At 31.4% G+C, this 14,656-nt stretch overlaps 1 protein-coding gene across 4 annotated transcripts in view; it reads left to right on the forward strand.

The window, feature by feature from the left end:
* LOC115884813 (moesin/ezrin/radixin homolog 1-like) overlaps nucleotides 1–14,656 on the forward strand; it is a 62,521-nt gene that overhangs the window by 3,446 nt on the left and 44,419 nt on the right. For 2 of the 4 annotated variants that reach the window (XM_030903513.1, XM_030903511.1), the window contains one exon: nucleotides 13,955–14,134. In XM_030903513.1, the coding sequence (XP_030759373.1) occupies nucleotides 13,955–14,134 (180 nt within the window). Of the gene's footprint in view, nucleotides 1–6,181; nucleotides 6,438–9,528; nucleotides 10,201–13,954; nucleotides 14,135–14,656 lie in introns of those variants that run through there. The other 2 variants (XM_030903512.1, XM_030903510.1) reach the window with 2 other exon arrangements.

Here is a 14,656-nt window from a genome sequence, read left to right on the forward strand (position 1 = left end):
CAATGACCAGATTTTTCGAAACACGCTGTATACATTTTTAAAAAATCTTAAAATATGTAAAAAACAAAATAAAATATACGTGTTTAAGCGTTTTTTTCGGGACCGTTTTTTAAATAAAAAATATTGTAATATTTGAGGGGTGGTTTCACCCCCTTCGAACTGGAATTTCGAAAAATCCCTTCTTATCGAACCTCTACACCCTAGAATCAACCTGTATGCCAAAATTGAGCTTCTTACGTTGAGTGGTTTGAGCAGGATCGTGATTAATCAGTGAGTCAGTCACTTAAGGATTTTATATACTAGTATAGATTACTGACTTAACTTGCGAAAAAAAAAACACTTTTAATGATGTCAATAAGAGTCTTAGATACTAAAATGTCACAAATGTCTCAAAATAAAACACTAATACGCCAAAACACTTTAATTTTGCGCGTTTCGCTAACCATGTTAGCATCGTCAGCAGATGAATAAAACTAAAAACTCAGTGTTTAAATTAATATCTTATACGAGGTGTTTCACGCAATTGCTTCATTAAAAAAATTTTGTGATCTAATTTAGTTACAGATTTGAAGGTTATTTCCAGGTGTAGGTACTTTATGAAATTGTTTCCACCCTCTGACACTAACCGGAAATAACTGTCAATTTGCTTATTTTGAGTATATGACATATAGTATAGAATAATATACTGGGTACTTATTCCATTTAAAATAAATAGTACCTAACATGCTTTTAAAGGTGACCAATGTTCAATATTAATTTTGTCTCACCCTGTATAACTTTTTGGATCAAGTGTTAATTTGATTTAAAGTAAAATAGTTAATTTAACTATATATTAGGCTATACCAGGTTCCTTATAATTCCAATTCAGGTAGCTTTTATTGTAATTTAAAAATTTCTTTATTTCTAGAAAATGTTAAATATGTCAAAAACCTTACATTTTAGTCATATACTTCTCTTAGAAAACTCACCTTTATTTTTCTCCCAGAACCCGAAAATCAATTAATATATAGGGTGTTCCATTACAAAAAAACACAACTTTGATATGTAACTTTTTTTGGGGACACTCTGTTGAACTCTCTATATTTTTAGAAAGTGCTCTGAATTAACCTACATATCACAAAATTTCTTTTCAATAGAAACTGTCGTTCTCCTTGGAGCCTCCGCGGCGTATGAGATTCACCACCCTGTATATATTTTTAGAGTTTCCTGCGTTAAGCCGGTGCCGGTGTCACCAATTTTTGTCACCAATTGTCAATTGGTGACAATTGACTCTAATTGCTTAAGAGAAAAATGAGAAACCAATTTTTTTCTCGCCAACTTCGCTAAGTTAACTAAAATTAACTAAGTTAACTAAAGATTAACGTTAATTTTGACATTTGTTTCTATATGCAAAATTTAAAAGAGAACCCCCTTATCGTTTTTCTCATATTTTTTGATACTTATCTACAATATAATTGAACCACCACCTATACTAATCAAATTAAAATGTTTCACCAAATTACTAATCTTTTCTTAACTTAATATATTTCTTAACAATTATATTAACTTAAATTAATTATATTTTCGTCATACTATATTGTTATATTATTATAACATAAGCAAAATCAGAATGGAAAAGATGCATATAACGTCCGCCGGACGTTATCATAACGGCCGGCGGCCGTTAAGTTTCTAAGGTAATCGTAACGTCTGTCACCTGCAACAATGACTATTTATTGTCAGTTGGACTTTTCAAAAATTGGGAAAATAGACCATAGCGAGATGTCGCGAGAAATTCCGTTGGAAATACAGGAGGAAGCGGCTGCGGCTACTCAAAATTTACTTCCGACTATAACCAGAGAGAGATATCAGCAGGAATATGACAATTTTTTGAAGTGGCGGCAGGATAGAAGTATAAACAGCGTAAATGAAGCGGTATTGCTGGCTTATGCTAAAAGAATGTCTGAAATGTATTCTCCTACATCACTGTGGACAAAGATATCCATGCTGAAGCTTGCGTTGAGAGTATATGAAAACATCGACATATCAAGGTAAAAAGCCATTATATTCTTCGATATTTAATCATACTCATCTAAATTATATTTGTTCATAGATTTGGTAAACTGTTCATGTTTCTGAGGCGCAAAAAACGAAGGTTATTCACCAAAAAAGCCAAAGTTCTGTCGGAGAATGACATAAATAATTTTCTACTGGATGCCGATGATTACACCTGGTTACTCGAAAAAATTGTATTGGTGCTTGGTATTCTTGGAGCTTGTAGGCGCAGCGAGCTTTGGTCACTCACAGTTGATGATTTCGAAGATTCGGAGAAAAATATTCTTGTCTCATTAAGAAATACTAAAAATAAGAAAGATAGGAAATTTCTTATTCCAAAAAACGGGCCTTCCGTTTGATGCCTATGGTTTATACAAAAAATACATCAACCTGCGTCCTCGTAACTTTGACAATCCAAAATTTTTCATTGGTTACAAGAAAGGCAAGTGTGTTAAGCAAATCGTCGGTATACATACCATCGGGAGCGTACCGCAGAAAATTGCAAAATTTTTGAACTTGGAGAATCCAGAACGTTATACAGGGCATCATTCATTTCGTAGATCATCAGCAACCATGCTCGCCGAAAATGGTGGTGATTTACTATCGCTAAAGGAGCTAGGAGGATGGGAGTCTTCAACAGTGGCAGAAACTTACATACAAAAATCAGTTTCCAAAAGAATGAAAATAACAAATCAACTTTTTCATGATAGCTCCAAAAATAATGTGTCTTTAGTGGATACAAATATTTGCCATTCTTCAGTAGCATCATTTTTTTTTCTATAAAATCTGTAAATCCCTGGGAAGGATTACAGATTTCTAAGAACAACAAGTGCACTTTTAATTTCCATGTTCATTATCATGAAAAATGAATTTTAGTATAAGACATTATGTATTTTTATCCTTACTTGTGTTATTGTTCAATAAAATTTGTTATTAAATAGTAGTGTTTATTGCTCTAAAAAATCTGCAGTATGACGAAAAATCTAGAACGCAACACGGCCGATAACAAATAACGGCCTTGGCTGCTTATGATCCTCGGCTATCGCCTCGGATCACAAACTTCAGCCCGGCCGTTATTTGTTGTTTATCGGCCTTATTACGTTAATAACTATAACAAAATTTACTTCAAATTACAAGCATTGTAAAATATTCAAATTTTCTGCTGGTAGCGATGATTAAAACGGTGTTGTTTTGTTTTCCTGAGGTGATAACGCTCTATCTCACAAATATTCTTAGTGATTCATATTATCTTTTTTTTAATTGCATAAACTGGGTTACACATTACACATCCATGCTCGCGTACAAGGTAAATTTCCTTTTATTTTTAGACCAACGAGTTCTCCTTAATTGTTGTTATTTATGGCAAAATCGTATTTCGCTGAAAACGCCTTGTATTATAAATATGGAAGAGCCTTGTATTATATGGTCAAATACTTTGTACAATATATACAGAGTAGGAAGACTTTATTTTCTTTAATGTGTTTTTTTTTTAATTGGATTAGGATCGAAAGAAATCAACAGAAGTCCTTTGTTTTAAATTTGTCGACGTTCCGCAAAATTTATTTGCATCTTCAGGACACTACAAAGTTAAGAGAGCAAAATACAATCAAAAAAAAATTTCAAAGATTTAACAAACAACTTAAAACACATATCAGTGGAATTCCACACATCTACAATTGGTAAAACTACCCTAATGTTAACAATTAAATAAAATATATGTATATGTTACTCACATTTAAATCTGGACTTTCTTAGTCATATCCTTAGTCCAGATTTAAATGTGAGTAACATATACATATATTTTATTTAATTGTTAACATTAGGGTAGTTTTACCAATTGTATATGTGTGTAATTCCACTGATAAGTTGTTTGTTAAATTTTTGAATTTTTTTTTATTGTAATTTGCTCTCTTAACTTTGTAGTATCCTGAAGATGCAAATAAATTTTGCGAAACGTCGACAAATTTAAAACAAAGGACTTCTGTTGATTTCTTTCGATCCTAATCCAATTAAAAAAAAAACACGATATGTTATTGGATCGACAACAATAAAAATTTTATTTTCTTTGCCTAATTTGTTGAGCTTCTCTAGGCATTCTTTGACCAACTTCGAATTGATGGTTACTGAGTCGATCGCGTTTAGTGCTGATTGACTATCGAATAAGATGGCTATATTCTGTTTTCGATAGTTCCTATTTAAGATAAATTGTACGCATTTTTCGATAGCATAGATTACTGCCTGAAGGATACTGGGGTAGGTGCCCATTGATTCGCAGTATCTAGTTTTCGGCCCAAATAGTCCTATCTTTGTCCCTTTGGTTTTGGAAGCATCAGTATACCACGTTATGGACTTTACAAGGTGAGCAAACGTTTCTTCCTTCCAATCCTTTTTATTACTCAATACTACAGTGAGGTGTTTCTCAAAATTGTAAATTCTTGGTATGTCATCCACTGGGAGTTGGAGAAGTGGAATTTTCTTTTTGAGTGTGTTCCAAGTCTTTTTGAGGGTGTTCCATTCTTACTTGTGTAAGGTTTAGTGATAAGGAATACTTAAATCCTTTTATAAAATATTTTTTTTGAAATCCATACTACCAATAATTTAATCAGTATCTATACATTTTATAAAAAAAAACAATATATATTTTAGCTTTATCTCATTTCTGCTGTGAATAGATTACACCAAGTTTTGTGTCGGGAGAGATTATCAATATCATAAAACTATTTTAAGTTATTTTTAATGGTAATGTCTATGATTACAATTGTTTGTTATCATTTCGCAACTTGGAGTAGATCCGAAAATTCAATAGGTATATCTATTTTACCATTTTAAATCATCAATCAAGGAGGTTATCAGATAATCTATTACAGACGCTGGCGTCATAGAAGCAGTGTTTTCCGTAGATAATTGTACTATTTTATAATATAAGATTAATTTGACAGAAACTAAGGGAGCATTGGGCTATTAAAAATATACGATGATAATTGAAGATGTGGCTGCTAGCATTTTAAGAAATTTTGCCTGCTGAAATCAGCTCCAGGACTCCTACTCTGTTATAATATTCATCATATTATGGCAACTTTTGACATTCTCGCTTCATAAAAAATCGTATTTTAAAATTCAATCTAGAGTGCCTTGGCTGTGTTAAAAACACTAATACTTAATCAAGGAGTCTTGGAAAAATAGATTTGATCGTCTAATGTTTTTAGTGTCATGTCCTTGCCTGTTAGAAAATGCCCAAATCATATTTTTAATCATATTTCAATTTTTTCAAATGGAACGAGGGTCACTTCCCGCGAAACAAAACAATTGAATACGTCAATCAATCCCAATTTATGTCATATACTAACATACCAAATCCCGTTTTTAAACTGAAAAAATAAAAAAGTTATAGGGGTGAGCCACTTTTGAGACGCACCCGGTATAGATAGATATTATTTATCGTAATTTTTGAAGTAGGTAAGAAAACAATAGAAACAGTAAAATTTAAGCAATTATTCTATTCGAAAATCATTTTTTTTAATACTTCTAAATCTTTTAAAATCTAAAAATAAATTAAGTATCGTTAATTTAATAGTATTCTATTTTGTTTAAGTGAACTACATTTATAAGCTTATAGAAATAACTTATGATCCCAATTTATCGCATCATCGCCTATTTTTACAACCAAGAATAAATCCATTCAAAACAGAAACAGGTTGAATGAAAATTTCGAAATGCAATGTTGTCTACTGTGCATTTTTTGTTTATATTTTCAAATACTTTAAAATTATTTTTCTAAATTAATATCTAGAGTTTTTAAAGCATATCATGCATTTTTTTATATTGTTTAAAAGTTGCATAATTTACCTATAATACCGTAATTTAATTATAACATTTTTATTTAGAAAAAATATTCGATGCGACCTCGTACCTTACTTACTTAATAATTAGATAACTACATAACTAGAATTAATTTTACCCAGACCGGGTCATTAAAATGTAAATAACTATTCACCTGCAATAAAAAACCAGTCACCAGGCAATCGAAAATTTTGGCAACCTCGCTCTCGAGCGCTTCGCAACCTTGCGCTACTCTGACGGCAACCGCTAATTTGAAAACCGGCCTTCCATTGGCTGGGAAACGAGCATTTGCCGCCACAGCTGCGGGTTCTCGAAGTTAGTTGCCGATGCGCCGCTACGGGCTCGCGATCAGTGCTTTTGTCTCTTTTCACACCGTGGACTACCGGTGAAGACGTTTGTCTGTGATTGAACAGCGGTAAACGCGAAATTGTCAAGAAACCGAACTTCCTTTTCAACGGTCATAGTTTATTTTGAATGTGTTGTGTTTTCGAGTTGTGCCTTTAGCTGGTGGTTTTTGAGGATTTTGTATTATTTTATTAATAAAAATGGTGTCTAGTAAAATGGTAAGGCTTGATTTGAATTCATATAGTGTCTTATTTATCTGATCAATTAGTATGGATGTGTTATTTCCACTGAAATATCAGTTATAGATTAAAATCTACATACATGATTCACGAATTTTGATAATTATTTTTTAGTTTTTGTTGTTAACATTTTGTTGACTATTTGGGTAGCTTTGATTGTGTCATACGAAAACCATGTAGATCCACCTGTAAAATCTACTTTGCTAATGAAGTGGTTATCGTTTTTATATCTACAAAAGGTTGAATGAATACTATCCAGATAGGGTTCCCAACCGTCCCGGTTTGGCCGGGATTAACCAGGAATCAGAAAGTTTGTCCCGGCGAAAGTTTTGTCTTGGCTGGGACCTGGAAACTAAAAAAGTGTGTACTACACACATAATATATTTTAATTTCTAATATTTAATGTTTTGTCTCAATTATTTAAAAGCTTAAACATAATTGTCCCGGAATCGCCGATGCTCAAGTTGGGAACCCTATATCCAGATAAAATCAAAACCTGTAGAAAATAGAATGTGCAATGCTGGGGGTCATGAGATAATTTATATCATTAAAGCCTTCTCTGGTGGTCTCAACATTTATTAAATAAAAAGGTTGATGAATCATGGCTTGTTATAAGTAATTATAAATGCCTACATGTCTACTATACATTCTGAGAATATTATACATATTTTGTCATTTATTTATTGGGCAAACTTCAAAATTGTTTTGAAATTTTTGTCATCCTGTTACATCGATTGAAAATGATATGAATTTTGTGAGATGAAGCGGTATTTACGTCTGAGGTATTGAATTGCGTATACATATTATAGATTTTTGGATTACTTTTTCCTATTTTATTTTCTAAATCTGAGTAATAAGATTGTCTTAATCTAGATTAATGAGATAAAATTGATTGATTATTATGAAATGATTTTTGTGAGAAGACAATACCCACCTATTCTTGGAATGTCATATTTTTATTTTTAAATTTTATTTTATATAAATAAAAGACATTATTACTTTCATGGCTGTTAACAAAAATCCGGTCATAGTTCAAAGCAATATATTTCCATATATGCAAACATTTATGGAAATTATTTTCACTAATTATGAAGTAATTAAGGCATTACTAACGAGGTATAAATTAGTATTTAATTAGAGTACTGTTTTGCAAATGCGTGTATGCATTTCTTGTTCCCAGAGTACTCTTATTTTTTTTAATTTTTATATTTTCTTTTATCTAAGTAGGTAGTAATAGATTTCTACATATCTTTTTTGGATTTAAATACTAATACTACCTACTTATTGTCACTAGAACTATTAAATGTGTATGCCAAGTTTCATAAGAATAATTTTAGTAGGTAGAGTTGAAAAATGGTTTGCAAATTTTGAAACCAACATCTTACATTTACATAGGAACATTGAAAGTTAAATTTAAGCTTATAAAAAGGGCCCAACTGTTGAGTTTCCACCTGTTACAATGCACAGAAGGCTTGGAAGAAAGAATATTACAACAGGTGTCTATGATGGGGGAATATTTTTAGGCATATTATGTTTGATAGTATCGAAATATATTTGTTTGTTAGTAAAAGAAATATTTTTTACATTTTGAACCATTTTTGGATAGTGTTTTAACGCAGCTAGTTATCTATAAACTTTACTAAAAAAATGTATTGCTTCCTTAACTGTATACAGGGGTATCAGAAATTGCTGGCCTATTTTAACTATTTTACATAAAAACTTCTTTAGGTATTTCAAATACGACACTGTATTTTTTAAAACAAGTCGAAACAGATTTAAATTCTCTTTTAAACTATATTAGGGTTTCCTATAATACCTATCTGGCGATTTTTCAATAAAACGGGAATCAAGACGGCTGGTATCGCATTGGAAATTTGCTAGTGACAGTTAGTAGCTATTTTCAAAATCGATATTGGTTTATTGACTTTATTTAAATTTATTACAGTTTACTTTTATTTAATTTATCTATGTTAATGTATGTAACCCAATATACAACTACAAACCTGTCTGGTCTTTAACCGTGGCAACACTGTTTTCTGTATCATTAATCAGTGGTAATATTAAGCAAGAAGATGTAACCAGTGTTACCAACTCGGGGATTTTATCCCTAAATTTGGGGAGAAAAAATCTATATGGGGATATTTTTAGGGAGTAAAATTTGTTGGGGATATTTTTAGGGATAAAATTTCAATGGTATTTTACCGCTACCAAAGAGGAGATAAGACCGCTACTGCTATTTTTCAAAATTAATAGGAAAGTATCAATAAAACAAAATAATTTATTTATTTAAATCACCGAATCTTGGATAACAGTTGTGGGGATTTTAACTGTTTGGATTTAAGAAGGTTTGATATCGCTTTAATGGAAAGTTTCGAACAGTTGGCTACATTGCTGTGATCAGACGTTTCAAGGTCAACCACTTAAAACACAACAAATTGTTTATTTATTATTAATTATTATTTATATTTTAGGATTTTTTCGGGATATTTTTTTAGGTTTTTAGGGATATTTTGGGGATTTTTGATGCGAGTGTTTAGATTTTTAGGGAGATAAATTTTTGAGAGTTGGGAACACTGGATGTAACAAGCCACCATCAAGCCACTCTATTTTTGTTCTGATTAGTTGATAGTTTGTTTAATGATTATATATATATTGTTATTTGTTTCTTTAATAAATAAACCATAAAAACCAACAGGTTATGGGCCCAGAACTCTAAAAAAACTGTGGAAATCCTAAACAATTTAAAAATAGCATCGAATCTTGAAGAGAAGGCTTTAAAGAAAAAAATGGCGGAAAGTAACAAAAATAATTTCAACGTAGAATTGTTAACAGGGTCAAATTATTATACATGGAAATTCATGATGAACGTATTATTAGAAGAAAAGGATGTTTATGAGTTTATAATTAATGAATTTAAGGAAGATGATTATAATGATGATAAGAAGAGGGAAGAAGCAAGAAAAAAGGACAATAAATGTAAAAGTTTAATAATACAGTGTTTACATGATAGCCAGATTGAAATCGTAAGAGATGACAAGACAGCCTATGGTATGTGGAAGAGTTGAAAGAAAGATACGAAAAAGGGGGCATTCCAGGACAGTTGATGTTACGAAAAAAATTTATGTCTATGAAACTGAGCGATATCTTTAAATTAGAAGAATTTTTAAGTGAATTTGACCTAGTGGTACGTCAATTAGAGGCTAGCGGGGCAGATTTAAAGGAACAAGACATTGTGTGCACATTATTACTAGCTATGCCTAAAAACCTAGAGACAATAGTAAATATAATAGAAAGTTTACCAGCAGATAATTTGACAGTAGATTTTGTTAAAAGCAAACTTCGTGCTGAGGTAGAGAGAAGAAAATCTGTAAATGATAATAGCGATAGTTACGCAAAGCCAGCAGCTTTTAACAATACAATACCCAATCAAGGTTTATGTTATACTTGTGGCAAACGTGGACATTTCAAAAGGGACTGTAGGTCAAATCGAGGGCATAGAGGTGTTTTCCAAAGAGGTGGTCATCAAGGAAGTGCTTTTAGAAGTTACAATAGAGGTTTTATCAACAATCAGAGATTAGGTCCAAGAGGTGTAATGAGAGGTTCAAGAGGTGGATTTAGAGGAAATGGACAGGGCAGACAAAATTTTCCTGATGGACAATATGCAGAAAATGAAGTGCAAAGTGATGTACAAGGTGGACAAAATATATGTTTTATGACAAATCAAGCAAATAAGAATAAAACTGTAAGTACAGATAAACTTTTGTTTTATATTGATTCTGGGTGTACAGATCATTTAATAAGTGACAAGTCTTTTTTCAGCGATTTTATGTATTTAAAAAATCCTATAAATATTGCAGTGGCAAAGAATGACAATTTTATGATAGCTACAGGTGTAGGTAATAGGTAAAATGTACTGTGAAAAATGTTTTTTATGTTCGGAGTTTAAGGAGAAACCTGTTATCTGTCAAACGTTTAGAAATGGCAGGTATAAGAGTAGTCTTTGCAGATGGACAGGTTTGTCTTTATAATAATAAAATTTTAATAGGTTTAGGATATCGAAATAATTTGTACGAAATAAGTTTTAGAGTTCAAAATGTAGAATGTTTAAATACAGAAACAGAAAATGATGTAACTAAAATATGGCATAAAAGATTAGGTCATATATGCTATTCGAATTTAGAAAAATTAATTAAAAATAAAATGGTAAATGGTATTGAAAATGTTAAAATTGGAAAAGTTGATTTTTGTGAGTCTTGTGTTAGTGGTAAGATGACTAGATTGAAGTTTGGTACAAGGTCAAAAGCAAAAAGAGTTCTTGAAATTGTTCATAGTGATGTGGCTGGTCCTATTACTCGGACAAGTCATGATAATGGCAAGTATTTTGTTACATTTATAGATGATTATTCTAATTTTGTGATTGTGTATATTATTAAAGCAAAAAGTGAAGTGTTTGACTGTTTTGTTGATTATGTGAAAATGGTGCAAACAAAATTTAGTTCAAAAATTTCTGTTCTTAGATGTGATAATGGCAGAGAATATATTTCAGGAGAAATTAAAAATTTTTGCAGAACAAATGGAACTTTTATTGACTTTACAAATCCATACACGCCTGAACAAAAAAGCAGAACGTTTTAATCGAAGTTTGGTAGAAAAGGCTAGAGCTATGATAAAGGAAGCAAACTTGTCGAAAGTTTTTTGGAGTGAGGCCATAAGAGTTTAGTGAGAATATTTCAATTTCTATACCAATTTCATTGTATGAAGATAATCAAAGTACTATAAAGTTACTTGAACATTTTGAAAATAACAAACGATGTAAACACATTGATGTAAAATTTCATTTTGTTGTAGATTTAATAAATAATGGAATTATTAACGTAAAATATGTTAGTACAAATGAACAACTAGCAGACGTTTTTACAAAGTCATTATGTTATGAAAAGTTTTCCTATTTTGTTAAAACTTTAAGTATTAAAGAATAGCCAGGTTTGCGGGAGGGTGTTAATGTATGTAACTCAATATACAACTACAAACCTGTCTGGTCTTTAACCGTGGCAACACTGTTTTCTGTATCATTAATCAGTGGTAATATTAAGCAAGAAGATGTAACAAGCCACTCTTATTTTTGTTCTGATTAGTTGATAGTTTGTTTAATGATTATATATATATTGTTATTTGTTTCTTTAATAAATAAACCACAAAAACCAACAATCTACAATAGTTTAATAAGTAAGTATTTATTACTTTGTCAAGAAAAATAAAGAAGTAGTTCTTTGATTTATATTAGGATGGCTTCTAGATATATTGGATTTTTCTTGATAAAATTATAAATACTTATTGTCCTTATTGTAGGTAAATGAAATAAAAATAAACTGTCATAAATTTAAATAAAGTCCATAAACTAATGTCGATTTTGAAAATAACTATTAAAAGTCACTAGAACATTACCATGGTGACACCAGCCATCTTGATTACAATTTCATTGAAAATTCGCTTTTTATTCAAAATCTGAGCCAGATAGGTATATGAAACCCTAATATAGTTTGAAAGAGCATTTAAATCCGCTTCGATTTATTTAAAAAAATACATAGTGTTGCATTTGAAATAACGAAGTTTTTATGTAAAATAAATATTTAAAATAGACCAGCAATTTTTGATACCCCTGTATACATTTAAGGAAGCAATTAATTTTTTTAGTACAGTTTATTTCTCTGGCTTGAAAGTCAGCACAAGAATTAATTCTGAAAACTAATGTACAAGATGTTGACGAACTTTTTTATTATAGCATGTACAGTGGTGGCCAAAAGTATGGAAATTTCTTACTTTTTAAAATATCACAGAAAATATTGCTATGCTTAAACTCTCAGGAATATAAATGAACAGCTTATCAGCAAATAAAAGTATTCCAAAAATTACACAGCGAAAAAAATCTGTTTAGCAGTTTTTGTAGGAGAACAATAGATTTCTTGTGGCCAAAACTATGGAGACCATAAATAAATACATTAAAATTATTTAGTTTAAGCTGACAAACGGTACGATTTGCTTCAGATAAATATAAACATCATGCCCAAGTCTAAATATTTCTCTACGGATTTAAAAAATAAAATAGTTGAATTATACAAGAGCGGTTATAAACAAATTCAAATAAGTAAAAATTTAAACATTTTAAAAGGCACCGTTTCGAAAATAATTCGTAAATTTAATAAAACAGGGAACGTTTCAACAGCTTTTAAGTCAGGAAGACCAAGAAAGTTGTGCAACAGGACAATGAAAGTAATGAAGAGAATACCAATGGGAGATCCAAGAAAAACATCCACAGACATTTCTCGACAAATGGGTGAAAGGGGAATATCGGTGTCTGCACGCACGGTGAGAAGAAGGTTGGATGACATGGGACTTTTTGGAAGAGTTGCGATGAAGAAACCACTAATATCAAAGAAAAATAGGATGGCCCGCTTTAAATTTGCTCAAGATCATCTCACCTGGTCTTATCAGAAATGGAATACTGTACTGTTTAGCGCCGAAAGCAAGTTTCAACTGTTTGGTAGTGACGGGAGACGTTATGTTCGAAGACCAAAAGGTACACGGCCATAAGTACCAGATGCCCACAGTAAAACATGGGGGTGGGAGTATAATGGTATGGGGGTGTTTTTCTCGCTCAGGTGTTAGTCCTTTTGTTAAAATTGATGGGATAATGGACCGTTTTTTGTACAAAGACATAGTGGAGAATAATATGCTGCCTCATGCTGATGAAGAAATGCCACTCAGATGGTTGTTCCAGCAAGACAATGATCCCAAGCACAAATCTCGGTTTGTTCAAAATTGGTTAAATGAACATAATGTTCCACTGGATTGGCCCTCACAGTCTCCGGATCTTAACCCCATAGAAAATTTATGAGACTATTTGGATAGCAAAATTCGAAGCCATTCTATTTCAAATAAAAATGAATTATGGGAAGTGCTAAAAACTGAATGGGCGGCCATTTCCAGTAAAGATTGTACGAGATTGATCGATTCGATGCCACGAAGATACGAAGATGTAGAGAAGTAATTAATTCAAAGGGATATTCCACTAAATATTAGCAATTTTTATATTATCTTGAATTTTAATAAACCTTCTTAAGTTTCCATACTTTTGACCAAGAAAATATTCATAATTTTTTATATATTTTTTGATAGCTGTAATTTTTTATTTAAATGTATTAGGTTTTGTAGGAAATTATTTGTAGGTCACGATTATATAAGTCGTTTTATTTCATATTTTAATTTCTCAGCATAAATGACAAATTAAAAAAGTTTCCATACTTTTGGCCACCACTGTATATTTAAATATCTCAAAAACCCAAGCTTTTAAACATATAAAACCCTTGTAATAAATGCCTTATTTTATGCCCAAGAATCCAATAAGAAAACCCTCGTAAAAGGCACTTCGGACCATAAGTTTATTGAGAATTTCTCATCTAGTACATCTTACCAATAAATTTTCTCTTAATTTTCAGATGAACGTCAGGGTGACGACTATGGACGCGGAGCTGGAATTCGCGATCCAGCAGTCGACGTCCGGAAAGCAACTTTTCGACCAGGTCGTCAAAACCATCGGATTAAGAGAGGTTTGGTTCTTTGGTCTGCAATACACAGATTCCAAAGGCGACCTAACATGGGTGAAACTTTACAGAAAGGTAACTAACTGAACAATTATTTCATAGAAATCCATTAAACGAATCCCTTCCTAAAGCCAAATTGATTTTTTTTAACAACTGTTTAACTTTAATCGTGGACGAATGATTGACGCATATAAACTTTGGAGGGAGGATATTTTTCATATTATTGTCTGTCATTATTACTGACAGTCCGTTATTCAGCTGCGAATGCTGCGATGTCTATTAATTGAATTTAATCAATTCAGAACTATCATTCAAGGGTGAGTTATTACTCTTCAAACCAATTAAAAATATGTAGGTGGCGCCCTCTACAAGCAGAAGTCATATTCACATCAAAATGAAATTCCTCATGTCAAAAAACTCCCAGACACCAATTTTTATCTAAAAATTCACGTTACTTCAGAAATTATTTGGAAAAAATCGAAATAAAAATGAAACTTCTACACCCTGTATATCCGAAACTAAGCATTTTAGGACATACATTTATACGAACTTTTTTACTTATTTTTATTCTCAGAATATGCTGCCGAAGTTTCCGGA

The sequence above is a fragment of the Sitophilus oryzae genome, unplaced genomic scaffold, assembly GCF_002938485.1.
Source record: "Sitophilus oryzae breed Bouriz unplaced genomic scaffold, Soryzae_2.0 scaffold_357_pilon_pilon, whole genome shotgun sequence".
Taxonomy (NCBI): Eukaryota; Metazoa; Arthropoda; class Insecta; order Coleoptera; family Curculionidae; genus Sitophilus; species Sitophilus oryzae.